At 41.4% G+C, this 19,560-nt stretch overlaps 1 protein-coding gene across 1 annotated transcript in view; it reads left to right on the forward strand.

The window, feature by feature from the left end:
• STAC (SH3 and cysteine rich domain) overlaps nt 1-19,074 on the forward strand; it is a 73,278-nt gene extending 54,204 nt beyond the window's left edge. The window contains exons 7-11 of the mRNA XM_021386298.1: nt 2,539-2,603; nt 3,572-3,660; nt 7,239-7,290; nt 7,419-7,556; nt 16,031-19,074. Coding sequence (XP_021241973.1) covers nt 2,539-2,603; nt 3,572-3,660; nt 7,239-7,290; nt 7,419-7,556; nt 16,031-16,129 — 443 coding nt within the window. The 3' untranslated portion in view covers nt 16,130-19,074. The remainder of the gene's footprint in view (nt 1-2,538; nt 2,604-3,571; nt 3,661-7,238; nt 7,291-7,418; nt 7,557-16,030) is intronic.

Genomic DNA, 19,560 nt, shown 5'->3' on the forward strand with positions numbered 1-19,560 from the left:
AATGGCTTGAGAGCAGCCCTGAGGAGAAGGATTTGGGAGTGTTGACTGATGAAAGATTGAACATGAGCCAGCAGTGTGCACTTACAGCCCAGAAGGCCAACTGTGACCTGGGTTGCATCAAGGTAGAAGAGGTGATTCTGCCTCTCTGCTCTCATGAGACTTCACCTGGACTACTGTGTCCAGTTCTGGGACCCCCAGCACAAGAAGAACATGGAGCTGTTGGAGCAGGTCCAGAAGAGGGCCACGAAGATGATCAGAAGGCTAGAGCACCTCGCCTACAAGGACAGGCTGGGAGAGCTGGGGCTCTTCGGCCTGGAGAAGAGAAGACTCCAGGGGGACCTTATAGCTGCCTACCAGTACCTGAAGGGGGCCTACAGGAAAGCTGGGGAGGGACTTTTTATAAGGGCATGTAGCAACAGGATGAGGGGAATGGGTTTTAAACTGGAAGAGAGTAGATTTAGACTAGACATTAGGAAGAAATTCTTTACTGTGAGGATGGTGAGACACTGGAACAGGTTGCCTAGGAGGGGTTGAACTAGATAATCTTAAAGGTCCCTTCCAATCCAAACTATTCTGTGATTCAATGACTCTTCGATTCTGTATGGTCCATATGACACAAAGATGTGGTCCATGAGCCCTCCACAGCTCACAAAGTGCACATGAGTAACCAGGCTTTGTTTTCTACCACCAAGCAGAAATTCCCCCAAATGTGCTCTTCTGCTGAAATCCCTCCACATCTTCTTCTGAAAGACTTTCAGCAAGTCCAAATGGCTCCTAGTTACTCAACTCATTATTCACCAGAACTTGTCCAATTTTCTTATCTCCTACTCCCATGAACAAAAAAAGTGTGGAACATAGAATTAGGAGTAGGACCCCTCTACACAGATGCCAGGTATATGCATACCCTTATGCTAGAGGATACTGGCAAAGTGCTTTTTTTTTAAAGTTTTCCCTTCTGGTGCTGGTGACAGTGTGCAGAGTAGGTGCTTCTCTACCACAGGACTTGGTGAAGAGAACAAGGAGGTCTCCAGGTCAGCCACAATCAAACCACCTGGAGACAACCTGGGGCAGTTTCACGCTAAATGCCACAAACATCAACTCATATACAGACTTCACATTCACATGTTAGACTTTAAGACTTTAAAATTGTCTTACATTTTGTCAGAGTACATGTGTTTTTGTGTGCTTATGGCTGTGTGTCCATTTGTAGGAAATCTTTCTCACTCATGCTGTGTCTACCGTTCTATCTATCTCCTCCTTTACAAGAACAGTACATTTTTTTCAAGATCTAAGTACAACTGCCTATTCTCAAGGAGCCTTACTATTTAACTCATAAAACTTCTTCAAAGACTTTGCATGGTTGTCATTGGCAATCCAGAATAGCCACAGTAATATGTTTTCATGGAAGAAATGTGAGAATGTGCAAGGGCAGAGAGAGAAGGGAATTCAGCCATTTAGTGATTCCTTGGCTTCTTCTTTTCTCTGAATACATGCAACTGTATCACAGAGAAATAGAAAGAAAATGCACTCTAACAATCATCCTGCTACTTATGACTGTTTTGGAGATTTCCAAATTCTTGTTAGAGACTACAAAACCCAGCATCTGCTTGGAACACCTGCAGGGGTAAATGGATGGAGGAGACGCTGATGGTTCTAGGTGCTAAAGGACTCCAGATACTAAAATCATATTCAGACTTTATCCAGAAGCATAAAACACCAAGCAACTGTTGAAATGTAAAGGGGAATTCAGTCAATTTAATAAAGCCACTGTGGTCTTCCCAAAGAGATAACTGAAGACGGATATCTGTCTTCTCACAAAGCAATTATGAAGAGTGTAACTGATTTGTATCAGGTACTAATCAGGTCAGTTATAAGCTGTGATTCTTGTTTTATTCCTTGAGTTTCTGATTTAGTAACTTAGAAGCACATTTTCAGACATACAGGCCTATGTCTCAGACAACCCATTTCAACTTCAAAGCATTTCTAGTATCCCTGTGAGATCAGATGGAGAGGGCATAGCCAGTGCACCCAGGCAGGGGTTGCTGGAGAGAAAGAGCAAAGAAGTCCACCAAACATGTAGAGACGGAGGATTCAGGAGAAGAAGGAAGGGTCTTGGCTGCAAAACTGTCTCAGTGATGCTTACATACGACCATCAGGTTTTGCAGTTGCTTTCAAGTGGAAATTCTTCTGGTCTTAAACACAAAAATACAGCATCAAATGTGAAGAAAAGGCTTCAAGACTTTAAATAGTAGTGCAGTCAGGGGATTTAATTTCTATGTGGTATCGATGCATAGTCATCTGATCAAAATTGGTTATTTAGTATGCTTGTAAACTCTTTGGGATAGAAATGGTTTTGAGCCATTTGCCTAGTTCAGTGGAATACATGTATTTGTTGAGGGTGTAAAAAGGTTCAGAGGAGACAACAATGGGTCAAAGAAAGTAAGGGGGAAAAGGGAGAGTTTAATAAAACTAAGATGGCATTGCTGAAGTGAAGAGCCTTAACCTATTCTAAAATGTCATATGTTTGCTTTATTTCAGTGTTTACATATTCCGAAAATGGCACAGAACACTTTGGAGAAGAACCAAAAAGTATACATTCCCCGGTACGGGTACAAATTTTCTGAGAACAAAATGAGGATGGGAGGACATGAATGATATTGACTGGGGAGGACCTTTAGCTGTTAAATTGTAGCAGGACTGGTGGGAGCAATATTTGGGGCAAACATCAATATCTGCCTGTCACATAATTGTTCCTTTTCTGGGCCCCTGGCCATGGTTGGAAGCAATATACGGGACTGGATAGCTCTTTGGTTGACCCATAATGGACCTTTTTACGTTCCTATGTTTACTATAATTTGATGTTATTAACACAAAACATCCAGTTTGGAGGCCATGTCATTACAACAGAACAGCAGTAATCATAAAAATCAGAGAACTGACATAATTTGGAAAATTACCTGGGATTTGGTTTAGGTGCCTTTTTTCCTGCAGATTTCCAGTAGAGAAGGAGAGGCAAAAGAGTAGCCAGTCTTCTCTGCAGGAAGGCCAGTGCAAATAAGTTTCTGTTTAAAAAAGTGATTTTTCCTTTCTATTCATTGGACTTGTGCACTGTACAGGTTGAGCTCATTTGTTATGAGGCCTGTATAATAGACACATCATATAATGCCAGCAGTATACTACTGGGCTCACAACATTCATATGTTAAGAAGGAGCAAAAGGCAAGCTCACTTGTATGGTCTCACCCAAAATACCAAGTTGTTCAGACTTCTGCCAGAAAATTGATCTTGGGATTCAAGGACTCTTATTTCTCCATGAAGGTATTTATTGCTTTGGTGGCTCACAGTTTATTTGGGCAACACTCCTCCAAGATGAGGACTTGATGAAGCAACAAGATTCTGGCTTATCTCTTGGAAGAACAGACCTTGGCTCCTCACTGTAACAAAGCAAACAAAATTCCTGGGTTTTCCCAATGTCAGTAAGCTCCAGATATGGGGCCATATGTTACACTTCATTTCTAAATCTTTGCCAGACAGATATGTACATTTTCTCATTATCTTTTTTTTTCTTAAAGGGACCATTTTATAAAAGCACGTTACAAATGAACACCTATGTTGCCTTGTACAAATTTGTACCACAAGAAAATGAAGACTTGGAGATGAGGTAGAGCCCCAAAATATTTCTTAGTTGATTTAATGCATGTAAACTAAGGGTTATATTGCTATATATGACTTGAGGGGGAGGGAAAGAAGGGGATTTATTCTGTCATTTTTTCTAGACATTTTTTAATGTAAGTATTTGTAGATACAAAGATATTCTCATAGAAACAAATCCAGTGTCCACTTTATTTGTTTATTTATTTATTTTTCAAGGACACAACAGATAAAATGTTTAAAAAACACGTTACTTCAGGAGCAAGATGGCCTTTCCACTAGAAAATATTCCGTTTTCAGTTGCTTTGTTATTTCCAAACATAAATTTTCAACCAGAAATTCCTCACCAGCTGTCATACTAATGCTGAACATTTTGCTAGTCCTGTTTGATTTTTCCCTCCCATTCAGATTATGTATGAGAAAAAAGAATGATGTCCAGCTGCTGGATGGCATTTTTTCATACTAGAAAGATACATTCTGAGCTTTGCAAAGTGACCTTGTTAATTATTATTTTTTGACGCTTCCTGCCTCAGTTCTGCATCAGTTGCTAGCATTGCAGGGTCTAATCCAAACCCACCGAAGTGTAAGGACATCTTTTATTTGAGTGCAATAAGCTTGACTCATGGTGTTCACATTTCACAGGGTCTTGCTAGAGCCTCTGACTTTAATTGTGTCAGTTCTCTCCAAAGAATTCCCTATATGATAATAATCATGCACTTGCCACAAAATTTAGGGAATTGCCCCTATTGTCAGCATCTCCTTTTTAGTGTTACCAGCCACACCTTCTCATTGCTCTGGAAAGAATGGGTGCGATGTAAGGCAGAAATGGAAAGTTTCCCTATCATTCTGTTTTGCTGGCATTTTCTGATCATTACTTTAGGCATGACACCTCTTCAGGAAATAACCGCAGGTTATGGTGACCTTTAGTGCAACTTGTCAGCCATTCTGCTTGAGGGATCCTACTTTGCATCCTGCTCCTTTAGGGGTGTATTTCAGCTTGAGCAATTTTCCCATGGCAAGGAACTCCACTCAGACACACCTCCACTGACTTCCTCAGCCAGACACAGAAAACCAGAAAATGCATCATTCTCCAAAATTCCCCTGTCCCTCGTATGGAACGCTAAAACAACCTATGGCCTACAACCTGGCCAGTCATTACTGACAGGCTCTTTCCATGGAGACACAAGCCAGGTTTTGGAATAGTGTCACTAGGCTACAGCAAAATTATCTGTCCCACGGCCAGAAATTTAGTAATACATGGATTAACGCTGTTTCATAAGTGATGACAAATAGCTAGTAATGCAGTTTGGTGTCTGCAGGGCAGGATTCAGGTCATTTGGATGAATTTTCGTTCAACAAAGTTGAGTTTCTGGAGATGGGTTCAGCACAGCAGTATTGTCAAGACTTGATATGTACTGTCCTGGGAGCCTAAGTTAGGGATCGACTGGACACTGATCATCCTAACAGAAGGAAGAGAACTAGCAGAGGAAGGAGGTGAGCTGGAAGGAAGAGTTAAGGGAGATTTTTGGAGATCTGAGCTCACATGTGAGGGCATGCAATGGGTAGCAGACTGCTGCAGCTGAGAGGTGACAGTCCTGATTTCAGCAGCAATTAGTATTTGACACAACCTTGATTTCTTCCTCAACAGCAGAAGCAGCCAGCCTTGTTCTCCAGAGCTCTGGCTTAAGTAAAAAGGGATAGTCCAGTAATAAGCTTATTCTAAGAGATGGCTGTATTTTACAGTGCCTAAAGCAAGTTCTGGAGAGAGGCACCCTGGGTTTCAGACACTGCATTGATAAGCACCTATCTTGGCACCTACTGAAATCTAGAGCACTGATGTAGAGCAGAGTACAGGGCTGTGATGCAGAGGAAAAAAAATAGGGTAAGACCAGAGAGCCATTTCAACAAGCAGTAAACATCAAGCAGGCTGCCCCCTAACAGGGATTTTGCAGCCTAAGTCTAAGCAGGAAAAGTAATACAGTTTCACCTGTGACTTCTATTTATGAATTCTTTTGGGAGATTAGAGACATCTGCGTTAGTCTAAAAAAGTAAAAAGTAACAGCTAAATTTGCAGGTTTTGCTTGTAAAATCTCAGTGCTCAGACCACTGATGTGGAAGACTTCAGGTTCAATTACCTTCTTCCTATGACAGCCTGAAATTTATTTTCTTCTAAGTTTTTTTTCTAGTCACTAGGCTTGAAAGTGTTTGAAAGATGGAATTCTCTAAATCTTTCTTGTTGAAGATGTTCCTCTTGCAGTGTCAGGGTGCCAGTAACATTGCAGCCTGTTCACTTTGAAGAGACATGTTGGGCTCCTTCAAAACACAAGTATCTTATATTAAATATTAGCTGGACTCAGATGTCCTTTCCTATGGAAGAAATCTTTTACCACAAAGATACAAAGTCATCCTTTTTCTCTAGCTTCCTTTCTCACTGCAAGAACACCTAATTATTCCAAACACAATGGAACAGCTTCCCGAGGAGGGAAAATCCTACTCTGTTGCCTTCTTGATGGCACCTCTGAAACCAAAAAATTGAGGTTCAGACCCCACAGTGTTAGAGGAAAGACTAAATTCCTGTTTCTCTATTCATCAGCAGCAGTGATAACTTGGGCAAGTATACCAAAGAGGCTCTCCAGCTGAACAAGTGCATATCTTATATGTGTGCTCTGCCAGAGTCCATTAAATTCTCTATCACATATTCACAATGTGTTGACAGACTCCTGTGCTGATACCTCACTGATACAAGGAGATTAACATGATATGCAAGGGAAGCTAAATAATTTGGGGTCAACCATTAATTTTATTAAGATCAAAGAGATGCCTCTTATCAAGCAGACAGATTTCTGAAGTTAATCCATTTGCAAATGGGCTGCCACTTACATTCTACAACACAGTGCTATTATAATTACACAGTATTGTTGATGAAGTGCCACCAGTGGGGGAAGGAGGTCAAATAACTGTTCAACTACCTGTACAAAATCAGCTCGGCATGTTTCACTATTAGCATTTCCAGCCAAATTATTCTCTTAGCTCTGCTTTGGAACTAGTCAGCTGGATGCTGATACTTAGCAATTACAACCCTGCACTGTGCATTATAGAGGTAAATATGTCCCATTCAAAGAAAAAAAAGACATTCCTGGGCAGAATTATATCCCTGCTGACTAATTGCCTTTGTCAGTTAAATAGAACCATTTTCCTGCTGCCTGCCTTCTGCAATCACAGCTTGAAAACACAGATGATAAAGTAGTGTGTCCCAACAATGCAAAATGTCTTGAACTAACAAGATAATGCCTGTAACAAATAGGTACTGCATTTTAAACAGTTTCTTATTAAACAGGAAGCAAAAAGCCAGTTCACAGAAGGTGTTGTCTCACAATAAAGATCTAGCCTCAATATACAGCAATTCTCTTCCTCCATTACTGAGTATGATTTAAGAAAACCTTGCTGCCTCATTGAGTCTACCTGCAGTAAATGCTCAGAGAAAATGAGCAAGGAAGGACTGCCCTCCTATTAGAAGGTAATTGTGGGAGCTGATGCAGCATAGCTATTAAGAGTCATCCTAATCCACTTTTCCTCTTCTAATTACAGGCCAGGGGATATGATCACTCTTCTGGAAGACTCCAATGAAGACTGGTGGAAGGTATGTGCTAATTATTTTGTATCTACCTGTCAAATTTCAAAAGGGAAAAATGCATTATTTTCAATACTGAACTTGTATTAAAGCCACGGGTGTAACAACTTTCTTCTGTCAATATGTTTTCTCCACAGGGAAAAATTGATGACAGAACTGGATTTTTTCCTGCTAACTTCGTTCAAAGAGTGCAACATGACGAGAAGATTTACAGATGTATCAGGACATTCATTGGCTGCAAGGAGCAGGGACAGATAACTCTGAAAGAGAACCAGGTAAATGCAGGGAGACCCACTAGGCTGAGTTCCCACCAGACTTGAGCATCCAGCAGTCTGACTGGTGTGACCAGGGGGAAGGTTGTGCAGAATGGGCACAAACAGATGCTGTTCACTGCAGTTCAACTACATTTTCAAGATTTACCATTAATGTGGTAATAAACCAGCTAACACATTCTCCCTATCTTTTGTGGCCTAAATTTTCAGTCTTACAGATGTTCATTAAGATATTTATATGTCACCTGCTGACCTCAGAGGGACAGGTTGGAAAATAAAGTTGTAGGGGTAGACCTGAGTGCCTAACACATGGTCTGCTTTTCTCAACACTATTGAAGCTCATCTAATAAAATAGAGTAGCTCCCTTCCCAGACCTTACCTTACCTAAACATTTAACACAGCACATTGTTTCAGCTTCAGGAGGAGCACAGTTAAAACATCACTGAAAAAACTGTAAATCTTAAATTTATCCCTTATTCACTGGTTGTAAAACGTCTTTAGTCATTAATAGCTTGTGATGTCACGCATTCTCTCTACAATTCATAATTTAAGCAGCAAGTGGGAGTTATAGTACACCACATACAGTGAAGATTCACAAAGTCTGTTCATCTGGCATATTTTTAGCAGTTCTTTCTACCTTGTGTTATTCAGGTGGATTCACAAGGTGGAAGCCACGGCCACCGTTATGCAGTATGCCTCTGATCTGATTTTAAGTACACTTTTAAACAGAATTTTTACAGGACTTGTGCTATATCTGTTACTGCTGCTATAAATGTTTGCTGGGGTAAAGTGAGAGAAGAATTTGGCTCAAAACTTGCATTAAGAACAGTAAGGTTTGTGGCGTAGGGTCATGTAGATAGGAGGATGGCTGGCTGAGAGCCACCCACAGACTGAGTTCTGGACAAAATAGGAAGCTAGCTTTCAATCAGTGTATTTTGTGAAGCGCAGTTTTGTTTCACCTTCCTTTCCTTTGGCAGTTTATATCATGTCACTGGGAGGTGTTTGCCTTACAGTGCCTGGAAAGCCATTGATTTTAGCAAAGTAGAACAGAAATCAGCATTAGGGTGGACTCCGGGACTACACATTTTCCATGCAGAACTTTTGTAATACTTCACTCCAGCAGTGGGTAAGGTTAACTCATACTTTTGCTGCTGCCTTGTGGCACAGCATAATGTACTAGTGCTAACAGTCCTTGGGCATACACAGCTTTTTAAGGAAGGCAGTAACAAGAATATATTTTAACTGCCCTGTGCACTGCATACATTTGGCAGCCCTGAAGTTGCTAGCAAGAGATAATGTGCCTAATAGTTTTTTTACTCAGCTCTTCCTTTTATTATTTATATTTGTACACACAGGGAAGAAATCATTACCAAAGCCGAACTGGAGGTTTGGCACCTTTTGTGCTCTAGGATTAACAATAAAGAAGCTCAAGGAAATGGGAAACAATAAAGAAGCTCAATTCCTTTTGCTTGCCAGCACAAAGGAAGAGTGGCAGTCTGAGCCCTTTCTTGTCAGCAGGCCTACCATATCCTCTCCATCAGTGTGGCTGCTCCTGCAGACAGTGAGGGCACAGTTTCTTGCCCCATTTCTCACAAGACCATAGTTTTTATGTGGGCTGGTCTAGCAGCAGCATCTGAGCACAAGGGCTTCCTATTGTCCCTAGTTCATAACAGGCTCACGAGGGAGCTTGCAGTCAGGAGTGCAGCATTGTCTGTGGTAGGGCAGGTGGTAAAAAAGGGATGATAAATCCATCCTGTCTGTCTATCCCCTCTATTCTTTTTTTTTTTTTTTTTTTTTTTTTTTTTTGGTTTAGCAGACTTATTTAGCCATATCTGTCTTAAATGCACACAAATGCTGAGGGTAAATGTGAGTGCTGTGGGGTCCTTGCTCCATGTGGGAGAGGCTTCATGGGAAGAAAGAGAAATAAAAATTTGGTTAAAGCAGGGGGGCAGAGACAAGGCTGAACTAGCACATGAGTGCAGGGATGTGAGAGCCTGTTCCATCCTCGCACAAATCATCTTAAAAAAGGGACGTTCAAGGAACTTCAAGGCCATTTTGAGTAACTTTGAGGTGAAATGAGTTCCAGAAACTCATCTGCTTCCCCCTCTAGCCGCATACAGGGGCTGAGCCCCCTGTGACAGTCCCCAGAGAGAGCTGGCAACCTGCACAGGGCCAACATGTGGTAGCAGCGTAGGGCCAAGGGCACAGGAGCTCCCAGAGTCAGACAAGACTGCAGGACATGTGCCTGCCTCAGAGATCACCGCCTCAAGGGCACCATTTATTGCCTTTTTTTTTTAGCAGAACAATTCTTCCTTTCCTCAGGAACGATTCTTGCTTTGAAAAAAATGTAATTGTTACCAGGAATTTTTTATTTCAAAAATGTATTTTACATTTCCAAGCTCAAATTTTCTTCCTTCTTTCTTCAGGTATTTCTCTTATTTTCTGTCCTTTACTTCCCCCGTGTTTATTTCTCCCATTGAGAGAGTTAAACAAAAGGGAGGACAAGGAAAGGACAAGAAAATCATCTGAATAGGACTTCTGGAAAAATTTTTGCAGAATTCTTTCTTTTTTTCATTCAGGGGATTTCTGTGGGATCTAAGCAGCCATTTTAGCTGTCTCACAGCATCCAGAGTCCTGTGAGCACAATAGATGTACTACATGCAAAACAGTGGCTTGTTTTAGATTAGCAAGAAAGAGAAATTATTCACTGCTACCAATTCCTGTCAAGTCTCACTTTAGCTAGAAAAACTCATTAACTGGTCTAATAAATCCCTGTAACTATAGTATGGCAGATTGTCTTCATTTTATTGTGTTAATTCACTGAGGGAAATTCTGCAGGGTTTTTACAGGGGTTCAGAGCCATTCTTACAATGAAGGCAAACAGGAAAACTTACCCTGTGCCATTAATACGAATTTTCAGTATAATGCTTGATAACATCCATGGTTTATACTGCAGGTCTCCATCTCTTTTGTACCTTACATGAATGTTCTCAGATTGAGAGTCTGTATTTGTAAGGAAAAAGGCAAAAAATGATGGGTATTTTTCTACATAAAGGAATCTATGGCTCCATTTCAGGCAAGCAGAGACATTTTCAAAGTTTGAAGCACAGTAGGTGAGGCTTTCTCTGGAATTATTTGTCATTTTCATGTCCTGTGAATAGCATGTTGGGTTTTCAGCTTCATGCAGACCTCTCTGGCAAAGCCAATACTCAGGGAGAAGACTGAAGGAAAAACAAAGCAGCACATTTGCACGTCTTATGCAATATGCACGGGTTTGTCTTCACAAAGGTTTCCTTGAAAAATTCATTATGGAATATGAAACACAGCCTGGGAATAAGCAGTGTACTGCTTCAGAAACAGCAGCATCTTGGAGTTCAGGTTGTGCTGACAGTTCCTGAAACCAGTGTAGAAGGTGACAGGGCACTGCAGGGCTCAATCAGAAGTACATTGGAGAGAGGCAGACTTACCCCTGACATTAGTAAAGCAGGCTTCCTAACAGAGGAAACACCTCCAGTCATTTTGTGTGGTTTTCCACATTTTTAATCTGTCTCACACACAGTATTGTCTGCATAATTTCCAGCTGTAGTTGTAGCATCACTTGGATTTATAAAATTTTCTCCAGCCTGTAATTTCTGCTCTGGTCTACCTGAATTCATTGCCACATGTTATGCAAGTGCTTCTCTACATAATTACAGGCTCTGATTTGACCTCTTTTCACAAAAGAAGAAGTCAGTATTTTAAAAAGATTTATCTAATATGTCATCAATGTTTGGAAAAGCATCTCTTTTTAAATGCTTCTCACATTTTTGGTCATCCTTATTTTTAAAGAAGACATAACATTCTATTGCTTGAATGTCTGTTGGTCCTCCTCTTCCAGTATCCTACTTAAATAAAGGAAATACCCTCTTTAAGAAAACCCTGCTCATACCCATTACTGGCAGCCCCTCTGATGTCTACAAGCACACAAATATAAACCACATTAGGACTGAGCTCTTTGTGATTAAATAACACAATTGATTTTGGATTGCACAAGTGATCTTGTGAAACAGAAACGACCCCGAACCACGACATCTGTAACAAAGTTAGCAATCAGAAACTCTCTGCCTCATCCAAATGTGGACTGTGAGTTTACATGAAGGTCACTGCAACAGATCCATTTTGTAATGGATGTGTTCTATAAACATCACTGATGTAAACTAGTCCCGCTGCAGCAGGCATCTCCCATCCGGGTTCCGCAGTGACTGCAAAAAAGCCACAGCTGCGGTGGCTGCAGCCTCCAAACCAGAGCTGTCAGCCTTGCTGTCCTCAAGGCATCCATCCCCACACACCCATTTGCCCACATTTCAGAAGGAGTGACTTTTAGGTATGGGTATATCAGCAGCTATGTGTAGGTCTGATCCAGCCACCTGAGAAGAGCCCAGAAATGGGCTTTGACCCAGGCACAAGCTCTCATCCAGGAGGCTGGGCTCAGCAGGGCAGGACTGCAGCCCAGGACTCCAGTCCCAGGAGATTCACTTGCCTCAAGTCTTCTCATTAGTTCATATGTTTTGTTGGTGTCTGGCTCTTCACTTTGCTGCCTGGGCATCATGTTAGATCCCCACATTTTTCATCCTGAGGTACTCCAGAAGGAGCTGAACTTCTTAAAGCATGACTTGGCTGCCTTTGAAAATCAGCTGCACTGCTGAAACAAACCCAGATCAGAAAGTGATGCTGAAGTTTTAGTGGTACTGCCCTGCAATAGATACTACTCTTCACAGCTAAGTTTGAGGGAAAAAGGGTCTTTCTGTCCAGCTATCTCACATTCGCACTGGTGCTTGTGTTGTTTAACTGGGACATTTGTTCAGGGACACCAAGTGGCACAAAGCTCTGCAACAGTCTAGAACCTGAGCACAGCACATTATGTATCCAGGTCATCTTTAAAACCTGAAACAAATGTCATATGAAAAACAAGCTGGTGTTCTTGGTCCAAAAGCTAGTGAAGCAGCTGATATAAAACCTGTTATCATACTTTGCACTATAGCCAAATCAGCATGAAAACTGAGTTACCTATCATTTCCATCCACAGAGCTCACTTTTAGGCAAGAATTTCAGTGCACAGACAGAAGCAGATGTGGAAGCTCATCGTGTCCCTGTGCTGTCATTCCCAGAGACGAGCAGAAGGCATGAGCTTTCAGACCTCTTGACCTGGCACTGTCTCCAGGCTCCAGAACAGCTCTTGAAGCTGTGCTGTCCTCATAAGCAAATTCCTGTCTCATCAGAACTAGCCTGTTGCTGACAGACAGGTTAAATATGTGAAAGAAAGAAGATAAGCAAAAGACAGCTACAGAAAACTAGAGCAAGTTCAAAGTTACTCTGGGACAAAGAGAATTTGCCGTAGGACTCTGAAGCACAGGAGAGTTCTGACAGCAGCTTGAAGGATCATTTCCTGATTGCTTGCACCTCCCCTGCAGAGGGCTGATGGATAAAGAGATCCTGAGGGCAGATGTTGACAAGTTCAGACATCAGTCAAGACCTGAGCAGTTGTTTGTTTTATTTTTGTTGAGTTCGGTTTTTGCTTGTTTTGTTTGGTTTTAGAAAAGTGAGATGAAAGAATGGGAAAATGACTTTATAATACTAGATCCCACTTACAGTTATTTCTGTAGATCACCTGATGACTGAGAAATAGTCTGAGATGTGATTGCTTGTCCCATGGCTTACTCTGTTAATAATCTCTTGAGCTAGAGCACATTCTATTTTCTTTCTAAAGAAAAAACATATAGTTTGTCTCCATTTGCGTTGCTGCCAAGTTCACAGAGGAATAGCTGCGCAGCCACCTTGCCCCCAAAACATGCCAGGCTGAGTAGCTGTCATTTCAAGCAGTTTCCAGTTGGATGCAGTGAACTGTGGGTGTCTGATGGCAGCTTAGGCATGTTGTGCCTTTGCAACCACCACACTTGCTGTCACCAGCGACAGCTGATTCACCAGGTAAAGCCCAAAACTCTGTATGCCAGCATGTGCTCCTGATTTACACCCACCATTGGCTGCACTCACAAAAGGTGATGAGGACAAATGTGGCCAAAGGCAGGGTTGTGTTCCCTCTTTCCTGAAAGTTCTGAATCTGAAGCATCTCCAGAGCTGTGCAAAGCTCCAGCAGCTGCTGCAGCCCTGGGGACCTCCTGACTTGTACAGGATTAGTAAACTGTGGCATACTGCAGCCAGGCTCAGCTTGCCCTGCACGCATCCCCTTCCTTGGGAAAGAGTGGGAAAAGCCTCTGCCATCCAGGGGCTGGCATGTGCGGGGCTTAGAGTATTAGTGCGAGAGAACTTCAGCTGGAATTTGGGAGAGTGCAGATTGATTAATGTATTAATGTATTAGTATGTAGAGCGAGAGAAAATCTTGCAGAAAGGCCTTTTTTTCCACATACCCAGTGAAGATCTAAGGCTATTGCTGTAGCAGAGCATTCCCACTGTTATCAGGGAGAGCTTGAATAGCAGCAGCAGAATGAAAAAACTTCTGAAAGATCAAATCTGCCATCCTTTTTCCACTCCAAAGATAAAGAAAACCTCTGTTCAGAAAGTTCTGTATTTTTCTTTTGTCCACAAATCATTCTGCTGACAGTGCAAGGCATCAGGGAAGAGGTATGTCAGACTTCTTTAGTTAGGAGGTAGCACAGTGATGGAGTCAGGCATTCCCCTTAACTAGCCAGGTCTATTACAGAGAGCCTGCAAAAGCTTATTTTCCCCATGCAGGGATCAACTGAGAATGGGCATCTTTCAATCAAGATGCTCTTCCCTGGTTTTGGACACTGTGCTATGCTCATTTATCCTTAATCCCGTGCTTCTTTGTAGGCTTTTCCTCTAGTTGTTGAAGTTTTCATAGTCTTTCTCAAAGACAGACCAACATCTCGCAATACTCAGAAGAACCTTTCTGTATACCTCTGCTTCACACATCTCTGCTTCAATGATGCGCCTGGCTAGGGAGCTGCTACTGTGCTAGGGATTCATCACACAAAATGAGCTTGGCTCCTTTGTGACAGTACCTGAGCAAAAACAGCATCAATTACATACCTCTCCCACTCTTTCCGTGTGATTTAGCCCAAACAACAATACATTATTTTGTTTTAATTGGATGTCAACTCTGTTGGTGCGTTCAGTCATTCTGCCCCAGGAATGCAATTCAGTTAGAATTAAGTAGGTAGCCTAAGTAGGAATATTAATGAGCACATATGTTTTCCAAACCCTTGTTTTCAGCTACATTTCCAAATACTGGAGGTGGCAAATACGAAGCAACATCACCTCCTTCATATATACTTTCATTTCCCACTGGCAGCATCAGTATTGCTAGTAAATTTTATGTATGTAGCAACAAGAGGACAATTCGACCCCCAGCTGAGACATGCTATTTAGGTGTCACCATACAATTTGTAAGAGTCATGCTGAAATGCATTTAGTCAGGAACATTTCTAGCCATTTGAGGTCATCTTATACTCTCTGAATTGTTGTAATTAAACACGGTAAAAACCTATCAGAGCCTTTGTGAGTATCAATCCAGATACAGGGCTTAAACTACCTGGCACTTATATCATGAGAAATCAGTGAGCTGATCTCAACAGTACCGTCAACTTTCTATTTTTTTTTTTTAACCATAATTGAGTAATAGGAAATACATATTTCTTTAGCACAGATGTTTGAAAAAAATCTTAATTTTTGTGCCTCTGTGCTCAAGTGCCCAGTCTAAAGTAGCAGTGCTTTCAAATGGCTCATCCATTGCTGAAGTAGTCTCAGGATGGGCCCTAAAATGGAAATACCTGAGCTCACAAAGGTCTTTAGGAAATGCAGATCCTTAACATGATGTAGTGCTTGCACTACTGTGAAGACCATGTGGTTTCCATCAAACTTACCTCCATTAGTCACAGGTGTTATGCAGACTCACTCACACAGCTGTATTCAGGTCACATACTTTGGTATCCAGAATAGACGCAGGTGCCTGTAGGTGAGAGAGCTGAGTGAATAACATAACCCGCTGCCCATCTGAGAAGCACCTGGGCTCTTTAAATATGCCAAAGAGAATATGCCTGCATTCAAATCAGGTGCTGCGAGTGACCCACCTTGGCATCGTGATTATTTTTCATCAACTGTTGAGGGAGCCTGGTAGTTCATGATCTGAATTATCCACACCTCTCATACACAGATAACTAAATCACAGTAGTTACACTAGGTTGAAGTCATAATTCAAGCTTCAAAATATTTGATCCTCTATGAGGGTGTTAATGATTTTAATGCCTCTCATTCATATGTGACACTTCAGAGAGGCAAGGGGAACAGTAATGCTCTGAACATATGAGTTTGAGTTTCCTGTCAAAGCAGTGAGCCTAAAAAGGATTCTTCTACCCACAGAAGTGACTAGCAGAGTGTCCAGCCTACCTGATAAATAGCCTTCAATAATTTGTCTCTTCATGGCAAAGAGATTTTTATTTTCATACTTTCTTTGTATTCAGATTTGCGTGACTTCAGAAAAGGAACACGATGGCTTCATCAAAGTATACAGCGGAAAGAAGAAAGGCTTTGTCCCCATAGACGTCTTAGAAAACATCTGATTCCAACAGCCCGCTTTGCTGCAGTAGGAGCCCTTTGTTGGCAATGCCTGTCTGCCTCATCTCACACTGTGTCAACCCAGATGGGCTGTCTTGCAGATGTTCAGGGAAACAGTGGGAAAACTGCAACTACAAGAAGAAAAAGACATTTAGACTGCCACAGCAACACTAAGAAATAAGAAAAAGTGGAATGGCTGAAAGAAAATATATTCAGAAACCACTAGGGAAATGAGAGGCCCTTGGAAATTAATAGAAATAAGGTAAGAAAAAGAAGTCTGGGCTGATTTCTGGTGCAAGAAGATGGCTATTGCAACCCTGATGGAAACAGACAGCTGTTCTGAAGGACTAAACTCAAGTGTCGCTCTTGTGTCTTAGAAAACTGTTGGACTGCTTTCTTGTTGGAGGTGTGTATTTGGGGGGGGATGGGACGAATACCAGTCAAACTGTCCTCGTACTACAGCCCAATGCTGGTAGTAAACTGTGGCTGTGGTTCTACAGTTCTGTCCCCTGTGTCAACCAACCAGTTTAAGCGTTTATTTCTGATGTTAGTCTCATATCAAAGCAGTTTGGAGTCACCATGTGAACGTCAGTTCGAGAAGTGCACTGTGCCCTGGAGGTCAGCAGCTTTCTCTTTCTGTGCAATCTTACCTTCTGAAAGAGTAGCGACCTTGTGTGTCCTTTGTTTTCTCTGTATATGAACAAAAGCTCTCAGCGTGTGCCAGGTGTGATGGCTGCTCTCATAGCTCACAAAAATGGCCTGCCCTCCAATTCATGAGCCTTCTTGGAAGTGTCCCCCTGTGTTTCCTGCACCTTCATCTGGTGAGGCAGAAAATGGGAGGAATGCTGGGAGAGAGCCACAGGCTTGAAATGTTTTGTATTTTTCTGTGTTTATTGCACTTAAAATATTTTATATATTAATCCTATTTATAAAAAAAATAAGGCAGTTAACTAACCCCCTGGAACACTGAAAACACTAGGAAAGGACAGACTGCGTTTAGAAGTGAAGACTGTACTGAAATCCAGAACTCGTGACAGTAAGACACTGAGTGTCTTAGCATTGTGTTCACCCACCAAAGTCGTCGTCTTCATTTGCTAAAATAGTTTTGCAGATTCATCAGTAAATACATTCACATGAGTTCCTCCTTGGCATAAACAACTGCAAGCCTCCCGTAAGCCCTCTCAGTCCCAGTGCGACTGAACAGACAGGTCTGGTTTGTCCATGTAAGCCTCCATCTGCAAATATGTCTAGGGTATGTGATATGGAGAGCACTCTGTGGGACTTGTGGATTTTGACCAATTTATACAGGTCAGCCGGTGCCAATCCTGTTGTAGAGCAGGGACCTTATGATGTTTCAAGACAGCGAACCTAATTTCCAAGCGTTTAATTGGATGTAATTGCACCAAATACACTTAAACAGCTTAGCATGTATTATGACATACATAGAGATTAAGTCCTGTCCCAAAGCTCCCGGGTGAATTCATGCCTTATTTGACCAGCCTGAGATTGAGTGCCAGTCTTTAATACTACTGCAGTTAGCTGCAAATGGATGTCCTAAATGCCAGCACTGCAAGAAGAAATCCAGATGCTGCCAGGTTAGTACAGGCCTTTGCAAAGTTGACATTATTTCTTAAAAGATGCTGTCTGTTCTACTTCCTTATATTGAGGCAGTTTGAATCCGTGTTGCCCAGTTCAGGTCTCATAGTTGGGATGCCCAACAGCTGACCTTATGCAAAGCCTTACGAAATCTAGTGCAGTGCTACACATGACCAGAAGCTCACAGAGCAGATCAGACTGCAGCCTCTCAGAGGCATATTTTGCAGCTCTTACGTATCAATTAATTGCTGAGGAGGAAGTTGCAGGGGTGTCAACTGCTGAAACTTTGTCCTTTGTAATGCAAATGGTCTACACCAATAATTCATGTCCTTCTGGCTGATCGAAAGTATCTGATTTCATATCTTCCTCTATGGGAATATCAGCATATTAAGAAAAGCCATAAATGGCTTTTCTACAGAGCAAACAATGAACATTTGCTCAGCTCATTCTCCTAAGTAACCTTTAAACTTAGTGGGAAGACGGAGGATTCTGACAAGCCTTAAAGATCAAGACGAAAAACAGTAAAGTCATGATAATCCACTCTGCTTTATATGATTTTTATATATACATATATATTCACCAGTTTAAAGAAAAAACTCAAATGTTTGTTAGAATTGAAATATTTGCTATTTTTGATCAGACCTGTAAAGTGGGCAAAGGAAATCTGTATTAATCTATACATATGTGCTATTGTTTACATGATTGCATCATACTGTGATTCCCTATTTGAGTCTTCTATGATTTTAATTTATCCCTACAATGTGCATCATACTATTCAAAGAATGATATGAATATTACCTACAACTCACAATGGCCTTTAATCAATGTCAGTTTGATTCCTTTTGATACTGAGCAATAAATAATAAAGTGATTGAGTAAAACAAAACAAACCCTATATGGACTGCATTACATCTGAGCAAACATTGCTTCTGAACCAAAGCTTTCATGGTTATCTTTTTTGTGTGTATTTATTTTGTCTTTTTACTGGGTTTTTGCTGCTGTTTGATATGGAGATGTAATTTATGCCTAATTTAGCAAGAAGCACATACATGAGTCTTACTTTAAGCATGTGATTCATTGGCTGTTTGCACGCTTAAAGCTGAAGCACTTTGCTGAATTGAGGACATTTTCCTCAAGTTAATTTTGGATGCCTTACTCTGAATCCAGATGAGTATCCCATTATCTTTTTCCTACCATATGCAATTTGCAATAGGTACTGAATTAGCAAGCAGTTAAATGAAGCTGCAGTGGAGTGGAATTTATCTGACGTTTCCTCAGCAAATTTGAACTTTAGGAGATGAATACTGTTCACATTTAATTTAATATTCTGCTTAATAAAGAATGTGCAATGGTTGGAAGGAGAATAGAAGTGTATGTTTCTTGGCTTCTTTGCATCAGCCACTATCATTTTCAGTCAGCCACCTCTGAGAGCATTTACTACAGTCATCAGCAACAAACATCACTGAGCATTGCCATTTCAAATCTACAGCACTTGCATTTGCCATATTTAGCAAACCATTTCTAAAGTGGTTCTTCTGTAATGTATGTAGCGTGCATAGACTCAGAGAGAAGTTTAGCAGTGCAGCCATCCTAATCATTTGTTTCTGGCAGATCAGGCTGTATTTTAAGCCATTCAGCATCTCATCACAGCAAAGAACTGGCTGCAGAATATTTTCATAAGTGCTAGGGAGATTGACCAACGTGAGCTGAGGGTGAACTGCCTAAGTCATGATTTACTCCCGTCCATAAATAACACAGTGTCTCCCTCAGCGTATCATCATCCTGCTCTACCACCTGACCACTCCAGCTTGGTGACTTACTTCAGCCTCAGATGTTGCAG

Source organism: Numida meleagris, chromosome 2, assembly GCF_002078875.1.
Source record: "Numida meleagris isolate 19003 breed g44 Domestic line chromosome 2, NumMel1.0, whole genome shotgun sequence".
Taxonomy (NCBI): Eukaryota; Metazoa; Chordata; class Aves; order Galliformes; family Numididae; genus Numida; species Numida meleagris.